Source organism: Pteronotus mesoamericanus, unplaced genomic scaffold (genome assembly GCF_021234165.1).
Source record: "Pteronotus mesoamericanus isolate MK-2021 breed Mesoamerican mustached bat unplaced genomic scaffold, CSHL_Meso_final contig_25, whole genome shotgun sequence".
Lineage (NCBI taxonomy): Eukaryota > Metazoa > Chordata > Mammalia > Chiroptera > Mormoopidae > Pteronotus > Pteronotus mesoamericanus.
The window spans coordinates 18672042-18693882 of record NW_026555105.1 but is presented as its reverse complement, the minus strand read 5'-3'; the positions used below and the strand labels follow the sequence as shown (position 1 = coordinate 18693882).

Sequence of the window (21841 nt, the reverse complement as noted above, 5' to 3'; positions counted from 1 at the left end):
CCTTATGATTCGGATGTTGGAATGTTTAAAGTTGCCCCAGAGATTCCTAAGCCTCTCCTAATTTTTTTGAATTCTTGTTTCTTCACTCTCTTCTGGTTGAATGTTTATCTCTTCCTTCTGCTCCCAATCATTGATTTGGGTTTCCGTTTACTGTTGGTTCCCTGTATATTTGTCTTTATTTAACTTTGCATAGCCTTCACTTTTTCCTCCATTTTGCAACGATACTCAACCAATTCAGTGAGCTTCCAGATTACCAGAGTTTTGAACTGTGCATCTGAAAGGTTGGCTTTCTGTTCATCACTTAGTTCTATTTTTGGAGCTTTGATCTGTTCTTTCATTTCGGCCACATTTCTTTGTCCTTGCACGCCTCTTATGTTGGAAGGAGCAGAGCCTCACAGAGGTATTTGCCAGGGTGGGGCAAGCCAGGTCCCTGAGTTGTGACGTTGTGTGTGAGGGAGAAGGCTGAGAGGGAACGGCTCTCAGCGGGCTTTCAGTCACTTCCCCAACTACCCACAAGCAAATTGGGCCCTTCTAGTGCTGATTCTCAGGTGGGTGGGTTTGTGTACATTCTAGGATCCTGTGGACTCTCCTATGAGGCTGGGAGTTTCCAGAGTTTTTGAGGCTTTCTTTTCTTGCACTAGAACCCTGGATTGTGCAGTGTGTCTCACTCAGTTGTTCCTGTGGTTTATCTGCACACAAATGTGGGATCGCCTGGCCTGCGACCCCCCACCTTGCCCTCCCGGTCCTCTGGCTGGTGCTCTAGCCTCTGTCTTGCCGCATGTCCTCTCCGCCCTGGCTGCCATTCTCTGTCTCTGCCCCAGCCCCCACCCCCACCCCTCCTACCGGTCTGGATGAGTGTTTCTTCTTTAGCTCCTTGGTTGTTGGACTTTCAAGCAGTTGGATTTTCTGGCAATTCTGGTTATTTTTTGTTTTTGAATTCGTCGTTGTCCTTTTGGTCATGCAAGGAGGCCAAGTGTATCTACCTATGCCTCCATTTTGGCCCTGTTTTAAACATTTACATGAATTAAATTATTTTATTTTTCAGGAAACCTATAGGTATGTACCACTATCCCCATTTTACAGGAGACATAACTGAAGCATAAAGAACCTAAAATGTTTCCCAAAGGTCATGTCACACGCTTAGTTCAGTGGCAGAATGTAGGCATTTTGGCCTCAGAGATTACTCTCTTGACCTTATTACATGGCTTCTCACATGGGGGTAAACCTTTGGTCTTTAGCTCTTGCCTGATGGCAGGTCCCTATTCGCAGCAGTAGGTTTTACCTCTCTCTACGTCATGTCATGACACTATCAGCTCTGCATTGTGCTGAAAGATAAGCACCACATAAGCTCAGTTAGAACACAAAGAAGGTTTGTGTATGGACATATTTGGCCATTCATCTCAGTGATTCAAGGTACACTACTGTGTCTTGGCACATTGGCTAAAGCTCCTCATCTGCCTCAGCCAGTCACACTGTTCTGTGAACAGTGACATTCAGGAATGAATCTGATACCCATCTTGTTCTCAAGAAACTCTCTGGAAGGAGCAAGAAGACTGCTTTGTAAACAGCCATGATACAAGACTGAAAATGAGAAATAACCAAAAAGAAAAGGTCTAAGATGCCTGCCCTTCCTGGCTGGTATTTTCACATCCTCTGATGTGAAGAGAAAGGGTCCAAGAGTACCAACCTCTGTGGGAATATACCTTCCTCTCATCCCCAGGCTTCAGGAAGGTTGTTCAATCCCTATAAAGCCTAGATCATCCTTCCTTGAAGGATATAGCATGACCTCGAGCAGATAACCAAGATAAATCACCTTCTGAAGTATTTGCTGGCAAATTCTTGAACTCATCCTTGGCCTGTTTAGCAACTCTTCTCTCTTTCTGGAGAGAAGTGGAAAGGAAAAAGATTAAGTTTTTATAAAAATACCAAAGTCTAAAAGAAGTCAGGCTAAAGGACTTGAAAGAAGTTTAAATATCTCTCTTCCTTTTTTGCTTTGGTTTTTATAGAGGTTGATAGGATGGGCGAGTGGCTTAGAGCAATGCTGCTCAAAGTGTAGCCCATCGAATGATGCAGGTTCATAAACTGGCTGGTTTGTGATGAGTATATAAATTGAAAGTGCTTAGAAACTTTTATAGGAATTTGACGTGTTTACTGTATTTTACAGTTGTGTTTTTCCATACTGGGTTGGAGGTTTAAAAAACAAAACAAACAAAAAACTAGTCCTTCACTGTTAATGGTAAATAGTTTTGAGAAGTACTGGCTTGTTTAGTGTGAAAAAGAGCATCAGTCTTGCCTGTGAAATGAGGTTACTAATACTTCAAATTACTTGATGATAAATAATATTTTGGGACACTTAATATGAGCCTGCCTCTGTGTATTCATTGTACATATATTATCTTACTTAATCCTCACCACAATTCTGAAATAAGTTTTGTTATCATCCCCATTTTTCTGACCTTGGACAGGTTAGGGGACTTGCCAGAAGTTAAACCTGTAAGTGTGTAGATGGGATTTGGATGGGAGCTGGCACTCTTAACTGTTATGCCATGTTCTGTGTAAAGAGCCTGACACACAGGAAGGCTCCCTGTCATTCCACTTTCTCTCCTAGAGGCCTGGAGACCTGCTGTCTTATTCCCTCACTGGCCCTAACTTATTTTGAGACCATGGGCAAGTCTTTGTACCATAATTATCTCATCTTCCCTCCGTGTCAGGGACTATGTTTTATTCATCTTAGGTTCCCTAGCATTTGGCTGGACAGGGCTTGACATAATGGGTATTGAGTATTGATGTAATTGATTACGATCTCTAAGGGTTCTTTCAGTCTTTACTTTCTCTGAACATCCTAGGTGCTTGATCCTCTTCCCTTCCACCTGAGCATTTTATTTTCACCTACTCCACCTGGCAGCATGATTTTATTTCCTCATGTCTGTTTGTCTTAGGCAGTTTTGACCCTGGGTACTTTGAGACAGCCCACATGGTGCCCATGGTTTTACTCATTCGTGAAATGTGTCTAGACTAAACCCTCCAGGGATAATACAAGTCAGGGGTGGAAGGAGCTGGCTTACAAAGTCAGAAACATGCTCTTATTCCATTCTTACCCAATGGGGCCTGAGCCTAGGGCAGCTCTGCTGGCAGCCCTGCCAGGCCTGAGTAATGGCTGCAGCCTGGAGCAGGGTTTTCCGTGAGCTCCATCAGGGTCTCCAGTAATTGGAACATGGCACCTTCCGACTCGTAATGGATGGTAGAATGAGAGGGGCATTTGTCACTGCCTGACTTCCCTGCGGGAAAGAGGCTCATAAGTCACAGCTGACAAACCCTTTGATGACTTTTAAACTTCATTTACAGAAAAGAATAGCTATAATCAACCAACAGCAAGCAGTGACTAATCTTGCCACATTATCACAGTGAGGGGCCAGCCCTTAAGGCGTGGGAAGGGGGGGGCCATCTCCCAGGCTCACGGCCAATAGTTATTGGCTCTTGGAGTTGAGTATGCCCTCAGCAAGGCCCCATGAGTTTATAACCAAAGGATCAGAAAGTGTTAGAAGCTGACCTCCTAGAAGGTACAGGGTATGCTTAGCATGAAGCCACTCTGGGCCAAGGTTTTAAGGGCACCAGCTGTGGTCTCATATAGACTGGTCCCAGTTCTGTCATTTCCTGACTTGTGTAGGACTAAGTTCCAACCCTTAGTTTCCTCACATATTAAAAGGGCATAGTACATACCATCACCTAACTCAAAGCAGAAGACTTAGAGAAGACTTAGTGCAGTTCCTGGCACATAAGTAATAGTTGGTATCACGATTGTAGAGTAAATGGGGGCAGGCTGGCTTCCTCACCCAGTTATCTGGGTAACTAAGGGAAGCAGTTTCTCATAATCTTGAAGGGGTCTGATAAAGTGGTGTTCTCATACATAGCCTTGAGTCTGGGTCTCATAGCCTTGAGACTGGGTCCAATAAACGGTTCCCATAACATGAAATGGGCTTGTATGCGCAGAATCATGCTGTTACCTAACAATTTGGCCTGTAGTGGCTTTGTTCCTTCTAATACTTAAGAAGGCTGGGGCTTCTCAATGTGTGCACAGATACAGACACGAGCTTGGGACCTGCATGGCTCCCCTACCCTTGAATAAAGGCATGGCAAGCATCCCCACTGCTCCATGCATTTTCTTCCATTTACATGAGTCTCGAGTGGATTTGCCCGCCCTAAACAGGCTGCACACAATTGGCCCACTCGTCTGGTTTCTCACGGAGTGGGAACGGAAGAGACCCCGGGGTCTCCTGAGGGCAGCCTCGAGGGGTGGCCTGCTACCAGGAAGCGGCACCTGGTGGCGAGCCTCCTGGCATCATGGGCCCCACCCAGGGAATGACCCGATGTCAGCAGACGTCAGCAGTGCTGGGGTTTCTCACACAGGTTTGAATCCTGCTGATTACACCAGTTGTATTGCAGCCTGTCTAAGCCGGGCAAATCCACTTGAAACTCAGGTAGACGGAATAAAATGCGTGGAGCTGTGGGGATGCTTGCCATGCCTTTATTCAAGGGTGGGCGAGCCATGCAGGTCCCAAGCCCGTGTCTATGTCTGTGCACACACTGAAGAAGCCCCTGCCTTCTTAAGTATTAGAAGGAACAAAACCACTACAGGACAAATTGTTAGGTAACATAGCATGATTCTGCCACTGCAAGCCCACTTCATGTTATGGATCAGAAAGTGTTAGAAGCTGACCTCCTAGAAGGTACAGGGTGTGCTTAGCATGAAGCCACTCTGGGCCAAGGTTAAGGACACCAGCTGTGGTCTCATACAGACTGGTCCCAGCTCAACTGTTTATCGCACTGGTCTCAAGGCTTTGAGAACACTACTTTATCAGAGTCCGTCAAGGTTGTGAGAAACTACTTCCCTTAGTTATCCGGAAAGCTGGGTGAGGAAGCCAGACTGCCTCCATTTACCCTACAACGATCATACATTAAACCCTGGAAGGACCCTTTGTGGGTCACATGTTCCAGAACCCGAAGTCAAGTTGCAAATCAGTAGCAAAGCTAGGACCAGTCTTCTATTGGAGGGGGAGGGATTAGTGGGAGCAATTTTGTGAAGTGGGAAGATCACAGGCTTGGGAACTAGACAAACTTGGGGTTCTTTTATCCTAATCATGCCACTTACTGTGACTGGGCAAATCATTATGGTGCTCTCTGAGCCTCAGTTTCTTCGTCTGTAGAAGAAAGATGATATTACTTATTTCTTAGGAGGTTGTGATCAGGATTATGTGAGTACGTCTATAAAGTTTCCAATGCAGTGCCTGGCATAAAGTTGCCATATATTAAATTGTGGGTGCCCTTTTTCTCTCCCTCAAGACAAGAATTAGTATGCAGCTATCAAGGGAAGAAGAGACAGCACTAAAGAAATGCTCATATTTCAGTAAACCAAGAGGAAGGGCAGAATAGAAGTAGCAAAGAGGAGAAAGGGGCATATCTTGTACATTGTTCCTGCAGTTACCCCTGCCAGCAGTCGCCTTTTCCCATGTCACCACCCAGTGGGAATTCATCTTAAACATGCTCTCTTTTTGTAAAGCCTTCTATGATGCTTCTACCCCGTGCTGTGATATCCCAGGCTGTTTTGCATTGGGCTGCTTCTGGGCAGTGAACTCCCACCCAGGTCGCATGTCCTTTGTGGCTGGGGTGAGTATCACCTGCTGGACTCGGTAATCCTTGAGATCAGGTACTAGACCAATCACTGGATGAATGAATGAACAGTTTACTTGTTCATTAACACCTGGTCTTGGCACTGTAAGTATTTGGAGGTCACTAATTACAATTGAATGGATAGGTGGGTGTTTGGAGCACTTCTTTGGCAAAGAAAAAAAAGAAAAAGAGGTTGACCATTGTCCTGGGTGGTGTGGCTCAGTGGATTGAGTGCCAGCCTGCGAACCAAAGGGTCAGTGGTTCGATTCCCAGTCTAGGGCACATGCCTGGGTGGCTGGCCAGGTCCCCAGTGCAGGGGAGGGGGCGTGAGAGGCAACCACACATTAATGTTTCTCTCCCTCTTTCTCCCTCCCTTCCCTTCTCTAAAAATAAATAAATAAACTCTTTAAAAAAAGAGAGAGAGATTGACCATCATTGTGGGTCCCTAACTCTAACTCAGTATTGGGGATTGTAGGTCCAAAATTGCACCTATCCACTCTTTGTTACCTTTCCCCCCATAGCTATAAGGGCCACTTGTTATAGATGCTAAGCCTCAGCTTAAGGCCACAGTCAGGAGTAGAGTTAGGGTGCAAGGTACAGGGAAGGTAGGGTAGGTATACGCAGACCACACTGTGGGGAGAGATGACTGAGGCCCCACCTCTGCCTTCTGTTACTGCTGTGGGGTCTCCCCTCTGGTCATACTGGGTATTGATACCAGTGTTACGTAGTATAGGACTAGAGACCTCATGGTATAGCCGAGGATTAAGCCTGTGGCTCAGCAAGGCCTGGGACTCCTCCCAGCTAGTTTTCTTTCCCAGACATGCCTGATTTGACAGGTATGGGGAGGAGGGCACCTTTATGAAGTTTCTAGATTTCACTCCAAATTCTAGGACAAGGGAGAACATGAATAAACCCCTTTATCCTGGCTGCCTTATTTTCAGGTGAAATGTGGAATGTTGTGAGATGACATGGGTAAAAAATATTAGGGCTGGTATGTGGGGGATCTTTGTTTTCAAAGGGCATAGGGCATTTTAGTTTCTTAGCTAAATACCTACTGGTCCCAGCCATTATATTGGGCACTTTACACACTTAATCTCTAATCCTTACCCTAATCCTGGGAGGTTGATATAATTTCCATTTTGTAGTTGAGGCATCTGAGACACCCAATGAGGTTAAAGGACATGTCCAAGGTTATATCTCATAAGCAGTGGGGCTGGGATTGGAACTTAGTCCTGTCTGATTCCAGAGCCTGTGCTGTTTCTTCCATTTCTGGTGCATTTTTTTCTTTGTTATTAAGAAAGTCAAGAGGAGAGGGCTTCCTTGAAAAGGAAGTGGAGGACAAGGCCAATTAGCACTGTTTGCAGCATGTCCACAGTGCCAGCACAGAGGAGAATATGCAGGAAATGTTTGTTGGATGAATGAAGGGGAAAAGAATTGGATAATAATAGAAATAGGTATAAAATCCACTGTTCTTTTATGGTTTGTTACAGATGAAACATAACACTTTCACATTGATTAGCCTAATTGATTTTTATATCAGATCTGAAAGATTATCAGGAAAATTATTTCTGTCTTCAGAATAGGGATAATAAAGCTCAGAGAAATTATATGACATCATAGGTCACATGACTAATAACAGTAGACTAGCCAGGACCATGCTTCCTAGGCCTGTAGCCTGTACTTCTTACGCTCTTACTCATCCCAGGATCCCTGTGTTCAGAATGCTCAAGCTGGGGTTTCTCATGGGAATGGGAACGCTCAGGATCTAAAGAGCGCTCCTTGGAAAATTAGTCCTGTCTGGCCAGTAATGATTATTTTGGCAATGCTAATGAGCTGGGGCCTGGAGAGTTTAATGAGATTAATAGATGTTCTGTCATCTCCAGCCTCCTGGTAACCGGGAGCCTCTGGACCAAGGAGGTGCTGGGCACTGATCAATTTAATTGCTTGGCTTTCTTCAAAAATAGCCTTCTCATCTCTGATAACTGTTTTCTTTAAAACTGTCCAAATGTCCCCAGGGTTATTTAAGGGCAGAGGTCTGGCCAAAGGCTGATGATGACCCTCATCCCTATGCTGGAAAATAAGGCCAGAGGTGTCCAGCAGGACTGGCCCAGACAGAGGCTCTAAATAGCACTGCATATGGTAGTGGTGAAACATTAGAACTAAGAGTAGTGACTCCTCTTTTGAAATGAGCATTTCAAGAAAAAGATCCAGTGTTGGGGAGGATTTACAGAGCTGGCAGGGAAGGTTTTCTGAGACAGTGGCTTGTAGAGTGTTGAACAAGAAGCTTGGATTCAAGACCCCTAGTTACTTTTTCTACTACATGAATGGCCTTAAAAAAGTTACTTATCTTTGCTGATCCTCAGCTTTTTAGTCTATAAAATGGGATCAACCATGTCAGGATCAAGGATGTAAACTGGCTTTGTTCACTAAAATCCTGTGCAACTGTGAGGAATTGTAGTAGAAAAGGTAAAGGGGCGAGGACCAAGGAGAGGGTGTGACTGGCTCAGGGTGACACAGTCTCACCATGGGAATAAGTATGAAAAGCATCTCTGTGCATAGGTGTTTGGAGTTAGACTGGGTCCCAGTTCTGACTTTGTTCTGTTAATCAGTTTTTTTACCTCTCCAAGCCTCTGTGTCCCTATTTAAAATACCTCTTCATAGGGCCGTTAAGATTAAATAATGTGAGCTATGTAAAGCCTCTGACTCATTGTTGGCATTCAGTAATTAGAAGCTATTCTTACTGGGATGGCCCTCTGGGGGTCTCATTTACCTAAAGTTCAGGGGTTGAGTTACCTTTTAAGATTTTTCTACCTTTACAAAGCCTTGTCACTTAACCCCATGTTTAGGCTTAGCTCTTGTCTTCCAAAACATAGCTTCCGTCTAAAATGTTTCAACTAGGAAAAATGATTTGTTTTTGCCAAATCTCGTCTATTCCTATTAGCCTGGAGGAGCTAGCCCATTCCTTTGAGCTGTACATTGCATTTCAAAGTCTGTGTCCCTGGTGGGTGTTAATTAGCTTAGGGACCCAGCTTTTCTGCAGCAAGTGTTTTTCCAGCAGGTAAAGGTGTTGATACTTACTTGGGAGCCAGTCCCTGGTTCTCTCAAACGTAGCTTATATAGGCTGCCCCCTCCCACCTCTTCATTGTCCTGAGGCTTGTCACCAGCCCTAAAGGAAAAATGGGACATAAGGACCGTACACAAGGACCCATCCGGTTCTTGGCCCTGCTACTCACTGGCTAAGTCCATTCCTTTTTGTTCCTCAGAGTGGGGGCATATAAGCTCCACACTCACTAATGTCCCTGCTACTCTGACATTGCAAGAGTGTCTGGGAACAAGTCTTGTTCTCTCTCCCCCTCCCATCTTACCTCCTCCTTTTACCACCACCACCACCACCACCACCACCTAGAACAGTCCCTCTACCCATCTCTCTTTAGCACATTGCTAAACATGGGACCTCTGGGGGCTGCAGACACCTTGCTCTCAATTACACAGTTAATCTGTGAGGCAGAGCTTAGCCCAGGGGGGAAGGAGCTTATCAAGTCAAGCAGCTTCTGCTGAATAGGATGTCAATATTTTCCAGGACTCCCACTCTAAAGCTAGGGGGAAGCCTGGAAGAGCCAAAAAAAGAATTATGTGAGAAAGATTTGAGTTGGCGATGGTTGACCTGTGGAGGAAGGTATTTGGTCAGAGACAAGAATAAGTGCCTGGGACCTCAGCTCTCAGTGGTCTCTCCCCAACTTAATGCAGCACCTCAGCTAGCCCTTGTCACCTCACCTCCTAGGACATTATCCTCACTTCTTCCTCTCTAACACTTCTGAGCACTTAACTCTGCCCTAGGCTTTGTCAGACCTGTCTCTAACATTTGTAAGGCAGAACAAGAGTACCAATGGAGACCCACATACCGTATGTCTAAATATTTTAAAGTTGTAAGTGAAGTTAATAAATTATTGTGTTCATAACAACCTGGACGACCATGTCTGAATTTAGAGTCCTTGACTCTGGGAATTCTGTACCTGAACCTAGAAATTCTGCAAGTTATTCTGGGCATGCTTCCTGTTCATTTTCCACCCTCAACTCCATTTCTCCCTATGAGGAGCTTCATGGACATATATGTAGACACTTGAGCTTTTCCATTACCCCACAGATACCTATCCCCTTGAATTTAGGGAGTACACACAACAGCACACAGGCTGCTTCCAAGGAATATGCAGGCCTTGAAAGCAGATTGGAGGCTATTTACATGGGAGAGTATAGTGGGTGGGTGCCCAGAGCATGCTTCAGGTGGATGTTTCCCCTTGGCTCTGCAGATTCCTCCCCCAGAGTGGCCACATACATACACTTTCCAAGTCTTTTCTCAATACGTCAGAAAACTAACCTTCATGTGACATGACTTCTGCCTGTCTCTCCTTGGTATCATTCAGAATGTGCTTTAGTCTCACCTTGACCCTTATCTAGAATGGGCCCATAAATGGCAGGGTTAGAGCTTTAAAATTTGCAGAGTTGTTCAAACCACAGATGGGGAGAGAAAAGATGGGGTATGGCCAGGGCCAAAGCCAAAGGGCTTTGCTCATCAGCCAAGCACTGAGTGCTGACCTCGCTGTCGTATGAAGCACAGGTGCTCAGCAAACGGTTCTTGTTTAGTGGTATAAGAGGCTTTTGGGAGAGGTCTGAGGGAACCCAGCAGCTGTCATGTCCCTAGCACATCAGTGGCAGAGCCAGCAGTCATCAACAGATCTCTCAGTCATAATCCCCCTCTCTTCCTTTTATTTTGGTCCATACCTAAGGCCTGGTTGATTCCCTCAGCCAAAGCAGGTAGTATCTCCCTGGGCCAAAACTTCATGGTTTTGCCCTGGACCAAAAAGGAGAGAAGTATCTGATTACCATGGAGGAGCCCCTCGAACTTTTTGTATACCTGCTGATGGACAAGGAATTAACTTTTTAGTGCCTTGTCATCCAGGTAGGAGAGGGATGTCAGAGGACTGTGAGGAATGGAGAACCTGAGGGAATCCACAAATATTGAGCATTTCCTGCTGCATATGGACTACTTAATGAATGTTGATGACTGGATGCAAAGGGAAACAATGACCAAAAGAGTCTTGTCCCCCAGGCTGATTCCAAAGCTGGCACCAGCCTTTTCATCAATAGCAGTGCCCTCTAAGGCTTCCTTTACCTTGGATGGCATACTTGACCTCATTATATCTGTGGAACCTACTGTAAGCCCACCCTGGGGGCGGGTTCATCTGAATGTTTTGTCCAGCCTGTGGTTCCCTTGTGAACAGTGCCATCTGCTGGTCAGAATATGCCAGCGTCCAGACTGGGAGAATTGGGGAGAGAAAGGTCTCTTACCCTAATGGGACAAAAGTTACAGATTTCCCAGCTTCTACTTAGCTCTTCTCTATTTCACTAAAAAGAAGCCCCCTCTGCCCAAAAATATTAGGTAAATAGGCAGGAGTTTACAGTTAGCTTATACTAGATTGGGGGTCTTTAGCACCTTCTTAAATAACTCTAGGGTGGTTGCTCTAAAGGAAGTTGCACCAACCCATGCCAAAGAGCAGAAGACTGTGCCAGGAAGTATAAATGCCAGTGCTTATTAACATTAGACCTTTCCTACTGAAACGGAGCCTGCTTTTCCCCTTTCACTTTGAGGCTGTGGCAGATGTAACCTTATCCTTTGGCATAAAAGACTACTGGAGTCTAGAGAGCAAAGAGTAGATACAGTATCATCTCTAGCAAAGAACAAAATTTTAATAAATATAGAAGAGTTAACTCTAAAAAATCAATTTAAGAAATAATTCTCAGATAAATATGTTGACTTACTCTGTAGTATTTAAATTGGCTTTAGTGGCCCTGGCTAGGTAGCTCAGTGAGAACATCATCCCAGTACACCAAGGTTGCATGTTTGATCCCTGGTCAGGGCACATACAAGAATCAACCAATAAATGTATAAATAAGTGGAACAACAAAATGATGTTTTTCTTTCTCTCTCAAAATAAAAAAATCAATAAAAAGTATACATAAAAATTGGCTTCCGCTCTGGGAAGGACAGTGATAAAGTTGAAAGAAATGGGATTTAGGGACTAACTGACCAGGGTTTGAATGCCTGGCAAGTTAATAAACTTACTGAAGTCTGTTTCTGGTAAAATATGAATGATAGTATGGATAATACTCATAAGTTCTTGGGATAGGCATATTCTAAAAGGGAGTTGCACCAACTGATGCCAGTGAGCAGAGGACCAAGCCCACATTGAGTTGAGTGAGACTCATTTTCAAAATGGCAGGTACCAATAAAGAGAGCCATAGCTAGGCCCATGTCTGGATCATACTGAGCAATTTTCGTATATAGTACTGTTCTGTAGCTTTTTGGCCATAGTTCTACATTGAAGGAACAGAAGAAAAACTGTGGGAGGTCTTCAGATTCAGATCTTGTATGGGGTGGTAACATTTGAAATGAGCATGAAAGATGGAGTGCATTTAAAAGACTTGGAATCAAGCAGACCACGGTTCAAATCCCAGCCTTGCCATTCACTAGCATTGAGACCTCTGAATGTGCATTCTTTCCCTTGTAGAATATGCAGGTTCTGTTTGTCAGTACCAAATGAGGAAACATAATGCAGAGTACCTGGCATGAGCTCTGCAGCCAGAAAGATGAATAAAAGTGGGGGGCTGGATGCTGTGGGTTGGTGAGGGGGAGGGGTGTAGGAACGCACAAAAAAATCCACTTAGCTAAGATGTGAGCCATGAGTAGCCCTTGAGTCCAGCCCGTGGACCCAGCCTCACAGTGGCTTTCTCTCTTCAGGTAGCCACCATGTCCTTGAAGATCCAGACAAGCAACGTAACCAACAAGAATGACCCCAAGTCCATCAACTCTCGAGTCTTCATTGGAAACCTCAACACAGCTGTGGTGAAGAAGTCAGATGTGGAGACCATCTTCTCCAAGTATGGCCGTGTGGCCGGCTGTTCTGTCCACAAGGGCTATGCCTTTGTTCAGTATGCCAATGAGCGCCATGCCCGGGCAGCTGTGCTGGGAGAGAATGGGCGGGTGCTGGCCGGGCAGACCCTGGGTAAGCTCCTGGTAGTCTCCTGAGCAGGTGCTGGCCTTCACTATCCAGCTCCCCTCTTAGTTCCTGTTATGTTCCTCTGCCCTTACCTACTACCCTCCCCCACTTAAAGATGTTATAACTTAAATAGTTATAAGTTAAGTAGTTACAAATCAGTGCCTTGGGGGGAGAATTTACAGGCTTCTGGTAAACACTTTTGTCCTGCCCCTGCTTTCACAGTGACTGTTTTCTTTTCACCATGTATTGCCCCTATATTCTCCTCCACTCCCACCCCACCCCCAGCAATAACCACACTATTGTCTGTGTCTGTGAATTTTCTCCTTTTTTCCCTTTTTACTCAATCCCTCCATCCCCCAAGCACCGCCCCCCCAACCCCCAGCTGTCAGTCTGCTCTCTCTCTATGAGTCTGTCTCTGTTTTGCTTGTTAGTTCATTTTGTTTATTAGATTCCCCATATGAGTGAAATCATACGGTATTCGTCTTTCTCTGATGCACAGTGACTCTTAATGACAGGCTTATGGTTCCAGTTAAAATGCAGATTCCCCAGAGAAAGGGAACAGAGTGGACTAGCACAGCCTATTACATTAAACTACAGATGGCTTAGGTTAGAACCCTTTCAGAAAGCCAGGAGGAGGTTGCCAGGAGCACAAGGTGAAACAAGCAGATGCCCTTGGCCTTGGTTGTGCACATGTAATGTGGCCATGATGGTAGTCTGCCTTGGAGTGTATACAGCTTTGTATATGTGTATATACCTCTGTGTATATGTGTATGTTTGAGAAGGAGTATTTGCATATGTATTCCTGAGTATATGGTATGTGGATGTAATTGAATATGTGGACATGCACCTCAGAGTGTGTGTGTGTGTGTGTGTGTGTGTGTGTGTGTATAGTATATGTCAGAATATATATGAGTGTGTAAGTAGATATGCATATATTCACTTACCAAATATATGTTGAGATCCCATCATGTGCCAAGTAAGCACTGCTCTTGATATGAATATGTTTGGTAGAACGTTTGTATGAATGTGCATTGACTCATTTGCATAGGACAGTTATATATATGATGTTGGAACCAAGTCTGAGTGTACATGTTATCTGCATGTGTGACCTTATTACCTGCATATGTGAGCATATTTATGAGGATGTGCAGTCTGTGTTTGTGTTTACATGAGTGTACTTGAGAACACTTGTATGTGTGATGCACATAGAGTACGTGTGACTGATATGTTTGTGAGCTTGCATGCATGTGTCTGAATGTATATGATCATGTAAACAGGCATATCCATGTGATGTGTGATTATGAGTATAATGTGTAAGGACCTCTGTTGGCTGTATTAGTAAAGTTCATGTGTATATCATATATGCACACAAATTTCTGCACACTTGCATGAAATTTGTCCTGCCAGCATCTGACTCTGCCTCTTCCCTTCACACAGACATCAACATGGCTGGTGAGCCCAAGCCCAACAGACCCAAGGGGTTAAAGAGAGCAGCGTCTGCCATTTACAGGTGGGGCATTCTGTCTCTTCTGTCTCTGTCTGGGTGGGATTGGTCCCTCTTTCCACAGGGGGAGTAAACACTGGTGGTGACGTGCTGAGCCTAGAATTTGGGGAGGCGTTTGGACATGAGGGCCTGTGGAGAGTGGGCTGAGTGGCTGTCCCTAAGACCCAGCCCTCTCCCCTTTGTTTCCCCAGTGGCTACAGCTTTGACTATGATTACTACCGGGACGACTTCTACGACAGGTGAGCAGGGGAGGGGCGTGCCCAGGCATGAAACAGCCAAGCTGGAAGGGTGCTGAGAGATTGCTGGTGCAGCCCATTCAGCCATCAAAGTGGAACCTAAGCCCAGAGGCGTAGACAGGCATTTGCCCAAGGCTGCTCCACAAGTTGGTGGCAGAGCTGGGACTGGAGTCAAATTCTGCAGGTGCCCAGGCTAGAGTTTCCCCACCCTATGCTGCCTCCCATTCTGTGACTGCCCTTGCTCCTCTTAAATCTGGGGTGGGGCTCAATGGAACTGGACAGCAGGTTAGAATACAAAATGGTACAGGGCCCAGTGCAGGGAGTTTGAGCCCTTGTGCCTCTGCTGTTCCTTCTCCTTGCCATTCTGAGTTACCCAGACAGCTGGAAGGAACCTCAGAGCTCAGTCTGAGCTGCAGCAGCCCCTTAGAGGTCTGAGTTAGTCCCCAATAGGCTGCGGCTCACCCTCTACACCCAAGCCTACCTAGACCCCAGCCTAGAGGCTGAGGCCTCCATTTCGTGGCCCTCTCCACATTCTTGAGTGGAAATCATGATGGGGGCCGGCCCCAACTTCTCCCCACTTCTCCCCCTCCCTCCCTCTTGGCCTGCCCCAGGCTGTCCAAGAATAGAACCTCTCTGAGCCTCGGTTTTCTCACCTGTGAATGGTTTCAGGAGACAGTGTGGCGTAGTTGAAAGTGCCCTAGCCTGGGAGTCAGAATACTTGGGTGCTAATCTCAGCTCTGCCACTGAATGGATTGTGTGACTTTGGGTAAATTCCCTCCCAGTCTGTGAAATGGGCTTGCACCAAATGATCCCTCAGGGCTCCTCCAGCTCTGGGATTCTGTGTGGTTCAGTGATTCTGACCAAGGCCAGAGCCGCCCCCTCCCCTTGGGGGAAGAAATGCAGTGTCTGGAACTGGGTGCATTCCCAGAGATTCTCTGTCTCCAGCCATCACCAACCCAGGGTAGAGGCTCCCTGAACAAAGGAATGCCAAAGCATGGGGCATTGAATTGCCCATTGATAACGGATTTCCGGGTTGTCATCAGGGAAGAGATCCCATAGTATACCCCTGAGGCTGCTGTTGAAAGGTGGTAGTAGCAGCTGGGGTGGGAAAGCCTGACGCAGCCTACTGAGCTTCTGCGTGATCAGCAGGAAAAGGAGCCCTCCTGGAGAGGGCTGGGTGATGGCGTTGGGGCGGGGGCAGCACATAGTCTGGGAGCAGAGGGGTCTGATTGAGTTGCCCAACCTTGATACTTTGCTGGGCCTCCTGCCCTCTATCTCTGAAGTGGAGTAAGAAGGGTAGAGTGACTGAGGGGCCCTGAAAGAGGAAAGGGGTCTTATGCTTCTGAGGTCATAGGCCCCTGAGTTTCAGGGTCTTGGTCATTCACCAATCACACCTTCTAATGTTGTCTTTAACCACATTCTCTCGTACTCTACCCTCACAGCAGCCTGGATGGGGTGAGGTGGGTGGGGAATAAAGAACTTGGGGTAGCCATCCTCATTAAGCAGATGGGAAAACTGAGGCTCAGGCAGGCTTGAGGATTGGCCCTCCACTTCTCAGCTAGGGGTTTGTGCTGCTTTAGTGAGATTTGCAAACTCTGACCAGGAGTTGAGGTCTCAGTTGATTGAACAGAAGCAAGGTGAGGAGTAGAGCAGTCCTGGGTGTCAGGGTGATCTAGGGAAGACTCCTTTCTGGGCCTGGTCTCAGTTTACTCCTCTGTTGAATCAGGCACCTGTTACCTCACCTGCCCCTACCAGCCTGGTAGGAAAGGTGGTTGTAGTGAGGATCTCAGCCGCTCTAAGAGTCCCCAAAGCCCTTTCTCTTAACCTCATCTGCCTGCCATCCCCCTCCTCCCTTCCCAGGCTTGTTGGGAACAAGCAGAGGTGTGTAACGGAGGCCAGCCCTTCACCAGCTGTGTATATACACGTGTTAGCCTAAAGTCACAGTGACCCCTGGTGGCCACAGGCCATGCTGCAGCCTCTGGCCCATTTGCCCTCACAGGCTCTTCGACTATCGGGGCCGCCTGTCACCAGTGCCTGTACCCAGGGCTGTCCCGGTGAAACGACCCCGGGTCACAGTCCCTTTGGTCCGGCGTGTCAAAACCACCATCCCTGTCAAGCTCTTTGCCCGCTCCGCAGCCATCACCACCAGCTCAGCCAAGATCAAGTGTGAGTAACTTATTCCTAAGTAATTTTTTGTCATTAGCAAAATAATAGAATTACATTTGTTTTATGTTGGAAAATAAAGGAACATATCTCCCACAGTACTGCAGCTCTAACACAACCGAATATTTTCAGGTATTTCTAAGACAAAAAGGCTGTGTTTGAGGGGGAGGGGCTTGGGTTAGGCACAAAGTCCAGTGCTATGACATGGAGCACAGTGAGGAGATGCTGCCATCTTTCCTCTAGTAAGGACAAGACAAATCTACACAGGCCCACTGCTCTACATTCATTCTGCACATGCCATAGCCAGTCAGCCAGGAAATCTGACTAAAACACCCGCATTTATACATCTTGAAAGGCAGACACCACTGAGTCAGAAGCAGAGATCCATGCTTGTTCAGGTGCACACAGAGGTGCACACCGCACACCTGCATTCTTATCCCTCCCCAGTTCCTTATAGAATGGAGAGGTCAGGTGTGGGGGAGAGCCCAGGTTCAGAAGGGTGGTCTGGTCACTGTTGGAATAGCCTTCAGAAAATCTCAAGGGAAGCCACAGACAGCTATGGCCTTTTCCCTGGCCAAAAGAACATCTGTGGGCAAGGACAGTTCCTGCCAGTGGCCTACCTTCCTAGCTGACAGGATGGGGCTAGGGTCTTGTGTTAGTATCAAGCTCCCAGCCCCTCCGTGACAGTCTGTATTCCCTCCACTCCCAGTAAAGAGCAGTGAGCTGCAGACCATCAAGACAGAGCTGACGCAGATCAAGTCCAACATCGACGCCCTGCTGGGCCGCTTGGAACAGATTGCTGAGGAGCAGAAGGCCAACCCAGGTCAGCTTCTAAGGGTTCTGCCTTGGTTCAATTGACCAGAGGACCGGGGGCAAAGTGTGAGGGAGGACAGTGATGGGGCAGAGAGGAGCTGTGGCCTCTAATTCCTCCTGGGCCTACTGTGTTGAGGCCTTGCTTCTGTTGAGGTGTTGCCCCAGGCAGCTGCCCCAGGCTGAGTTTTATTCCCCTCTTCACCACCCTTCTCCCTCAAGATGGCAAGAAGAAGGGCGACAGTGGCAGTGGTGGTGGCGGAGGCAGCGGCGGCGGCAGCGGCAGCGGCAGCGGCAGTGGCGGCAGCAGCCGGCCACCGCCCCCCCAAGAGGACACAGTTTCTGAGGCAGGCACGCCCCAGGGAGAAGCACAGGCTCGAGATGACGGCGATGAGGAGGGGCTGCTGACACACAGCGAGGAAGAGCTGGTGAGGGCATGGCTGGAGGGGCTGGGACCCGGCTGTGCACTCCTGGTCGCAACAGGGGAGGGAGGGCCTCTGAGCTGGTCCCTTTTTCCTAGAGACTTTAGTCCTGTGAGGAAGGTGAGGAATGAGTAGAGAGTAGTTGCCTATTTCAGTGGCCAGTCAGAATTCCCACTGAGGGCTGGGGCAGACCTTTCTTGAGTCTAGGGCCAGTCAAGACTCAGTTTTCCACATGGATTGGGGAGGGGAAGAGTCGGGCTCAGGAAGCATACATGGTCTACAGAGCAGGGAGCAGGACTGGGATTTCCTGGGGAAGCCACAGAGAAGTAGGTATCTATTGTACCTGAGGATTTTCTAAAAGCCACTTTTGCCTTAGCATGAAACAGCCTATCTTATGAGGGAGCAAGGGAACTCCCCCTCCCCCATCTGTTACTGGAATTCTTCACAGTGAGGGTGGAAAGTCATTTGGCAAGGATCTTATATGAAGTGGGAAGGTTGGCCAGATTCTGAGTCTATAAGGTATCTGTTGTGTGCTTACTCCTTGTTTACCTAAGAAGCACTCACTGAGCACCAGGCCCTATAGTTCGCACTCTCTGACTTCATTCAACCTTAACAACAAGAGCAAAGTATTACTCTTCCCACATTTTACCCCATGGGGAAACTGAGGCTTGGAGGAGTCATAGCTTGCTCAGCGCCTTATAGCTAATAAGGGGCAAGCCTAGATTGGAGACCAGACTTATTCACTAGGTCTAGAACATTCTTCTTTTCATCACTGCTGGGTTCTGGTATGAGTTGTTGGCTACAACACTTACGAGGTCCTCCTCATGCCCAGCTCATTTCTCCTTCTTGGAACCTAATCTGACACTTCTGCTTACTCTTTTGGGCACAGTAGTCTTCATAAAGGCTGTAATAAAGGCTTAGATGTCCCAAAGATGGGGGAGATCACTAGTCTACTAGGCTTTTAGCCTGCTCCAATCTGAGAAGGCCTTTCTGTGCAGAAACATGCCCCCTGCCATGCATAGAACTTACTTGACTGGTTCCTTCTCTCTCCGGAGGGGCCCTCAGTCCACCCTGTTGGGATCCCAGACCAGCCTTGTTTAGACGGGGCCCATAGTCATTTCCCTTAGCTGTCTCTCCCTCTTTCTGAGTGTGGCCCATACATGTGCCCTGGGCCTCAGAGCAGGACTCAGTGCTTGCAATGAGTGATGTGTGGTCTCTTGTTGCCTCCTCCCTATCAGGAGCACAGCCAGGACACAGACGCGGAGGATGGGGCCTTGCAGTGAGCAGGTACGGCAGTCCTGGAGGGCAAGGGGTGAGGTGAAGTGGGGGGCATGCCATGAAGCAGAGTAGTAGGACAGGGTAGTGCTGTGTCCAGCGATGATAGCTCCTCTCTCCCCAGTATTTTCCCACACGTCTTTGTGTGGGAACTTGGCAGGCTGTGGGAGTAGGAGTCACGGATGGGCCAGCTGGGCCCACGCAGCAGGGGTTCCCTCGGCACACTGAGCCATGCTGCCTGTTCGCACCCTTGAGGAACTCTGAGATTCTTCTCTTCTGGAGGAAGACAAAGCATTACCATCCAGTGTGAGCAGGAACAGGGGCCGGAGAGCCAGGGAGACAAAGGAGGGGTGTGTTGGAAGAGGGGATAGGCAGCTGAGCCTGAGCAGAATTGAGGGACAAACATCTGAGGGGACACCCTTAACAGAGGCACAGAGCTCTGGCTGTCTTTAGCGTGTGGGGAATGGCCAGGAATCTCCTGTGGCTGCATTCCCAGCTCTGCGGAGTAAGGAGAGGGAGCTGCTTATCATTAGAGGGTGAGGTTGTGCCAGACTTAGGGACTGGGACTTGATCTGTTGGGAGGAAATGCCCTGTGTGCCAAGAGTTGCCCGACAGGTTGTGATTGTGTTACTATTACTGTATGTAGAAACTGAAGCACTGAAGGAGGGGCAAGAGATATCACATATCTTATAAGATCCCAAGGTGGTAATTGGTGGAGACTACATTTGAACCCAGTGGTATGTAGCCTCAAGGCCCACTTTCCGGCCAGTATTTAGCACCTAGCTCTGCCAACTCTCTGCCCCATTCCTTTGGGGGCCGTGTTCAGAGTTAGGCTTGGGTGAAGGAAGGCCTCAGACAGAGATGTCTTCTACATGATATGTTCATGCTGTGAGATGCTCCACCAGCAAGGGCTTCCCAGACAGTTAAGTTTAGGAAATTACATATATGCAGCTTTTTCTCTTGGAGCTTCATGGTTTGTTTTACCAGAGAGACTTAAGTTTTACCTTGTTAAGCCAATTTGCAGGTGAAGTGCAGGGACTCAGGTGAGGACATGGAGGTTGAAGGAGGGAGATAGACTTGCCCAAAGTTGCATGGCCAGAAAATTATCAGGCCAGAGCACAGGCATATCTGTCTGCAAGTAGCAAAGATCATTCTGCCCTTGCTCCTTTCCAATCCCTGTTATCGAAAGCACAGGGGCTTTTCTTCTCAGCCTTAGTCTCTCATTTGTCTCTTTCTCAGCCTGACAGGAGTGATGGCCACTGGCAGAAGAAGGGCGTGCACTCTACCAGGCCTCAAGCTGGGCACCCACCCCTGGATGCCGCCCCAGCTGGTCCCAAAGGAGAGTTGGCAGCAGGCACCTCATCCTCCATGCATCCCAGCCAGTGCCACATCCTCTGCAGGTGGAGTTACTGGCCTCCCCTCCCCACGTACCCTCCCTGTTGTCACTGCCCAGGCTAGAGGGCAGAGCACAGAGTTTTCCTACACTCTGCCTCCCCTCCCCAGGACACTCCCAGGCTTGGGGTTTTTCTATAGGTTTGGTGAGGGGTGGGGGGCACAGGAGGAAACCCTGACAATAAAGAAATTGGATCCCCACTTCCTCTGAGATGGGATGGTTTGTGTTTTCTCGTGAAGGTACCCTGGCCCTCCTGCCCAGCCAGAAAGCGGATCTGCTGTGCCCCCTTCTGGTTCCTCCTTTACTCTTAACCTGTCAGGGACCATTGAATAGGGTACCTAATACTGATCCATCTGGGCCTTAATTTCCACAGCTAAAATGGGGCTAAAAATGACCAGTAGGGTTGTTGGGGAGGGTTAGATGTGCCAATGCCCATGATAGCACCTTGGTGGCTGAAGTGCCAAGTGATTGGTCCAGGCCTCAGCTTCTCACTAAGTCTGGTCTTTCCCAGCTCTAACATGATCCGAGAATCCACTGTTTCTTCCCCTTCTCTGTGATTGTTTAAGACACTATGTTTTTTCACTTGGACTTTGTCCTCTCACCAGCCTCTCAGTCTCCTGCTTCTCCCTGCCCCATTTTTCACTGGCCACCACGGTGTTATTTCTGAATTGCGTCCCTTATCTGTGTAAAAACCCTTTCCTGAGTGACTTCTCACCATCAGGACAAAATGCCAGCCCCTGAATATAGGGTACATGATCCTTCTTGTCCTGGTCTCTCCGGTTCTTTTGTCACCACACACACAAACCTTACACCGCAGCCACACAGAACAAGTCCTTCACACTCATAGGCAATAAACAGAGCCCTGCTCCAGTTACCTCACACTGCAGGGTTTGACATTAGGATCCTTGTGGCCTGTCTACATGAATCTCTATTCTCTAATTGGCCAGGTTCCTTCGAACTCCGCACTTCTGTCCTAACTTCACCCCTCACCCCCTTTCCCTTTATTTTCCCAAAAATTGTCCAGTTCCTCCACATTCCAGGTTCCCAAGCGTTCCCAAGAAAAAAATATAACTGCATTTACATTTTTGAGCCTCGCAGACGTCAGTCAAAACCTAGCACCATGAGGGATAATAATCAAATGATTGTTTTAAGCCACTAAGTTTTGGAGTGGCCACAGCAGTTACATTTTTGAGCCAGTCAGTCATAGATTGCAGGTACCTTCCCTGGTCCAGCAGTCTGGATGATACAAGTGTGGACAGTTAGGCTGGCCTCACTGGTGTAGGGCTGTAGGTTGACAGGCACATACTCTTGCTCCC

General features: G+C 47.5%; 1 protein-coding gene across 3 annotated transcripts in view; it reads left to right on the top strand.

The window, feature by feature from the left end:
* RALY (RALY heterogeneous nuclear ribonucleoprotein) overlaps positions 1-20720 on the top strand; it is an 82193-nt gene extending 61473 nt beyond the window's left edge. For 2 of the 3 annotated variants that reach the window (XM_054573872.1, XM_054573871.1), the window contains 8 exons: positions 12464-12728; positions 14160-14232; positions 14418-14465; positions 16462-16628; positions 17335-17448; positions 17658-17863; positions 19096-19144; positions 20372-20720. In XM_054573872.1, the coding sequence (XP_054429847.1) occupies positions 12473-12728; positions 14160-14232; positions 14418-14465; positions 16462-16628; positions 17335-17448; positions 17658-17863; positions 19096-19140 (909 nt within the window). In that variant the 5' untranslated portion in view covers positions 12464-12472 and the 3' untranslated portion in view covers positions 19141-19144; positions 20372-20720. The remainder of the gene's footprint in view (positions 1-12463; positions 12729-14159; positions 14233-14417; positions 14466-16461; positions 16629-17334; positions 17449-17657; positions 17864-19095; positions 19145-20371) is intronic. The other variant, XM_054573873.1, reaches the window with a different exon arrangement.
* Positions 20721-21841: the final 1121 nt, after the last annotated feature.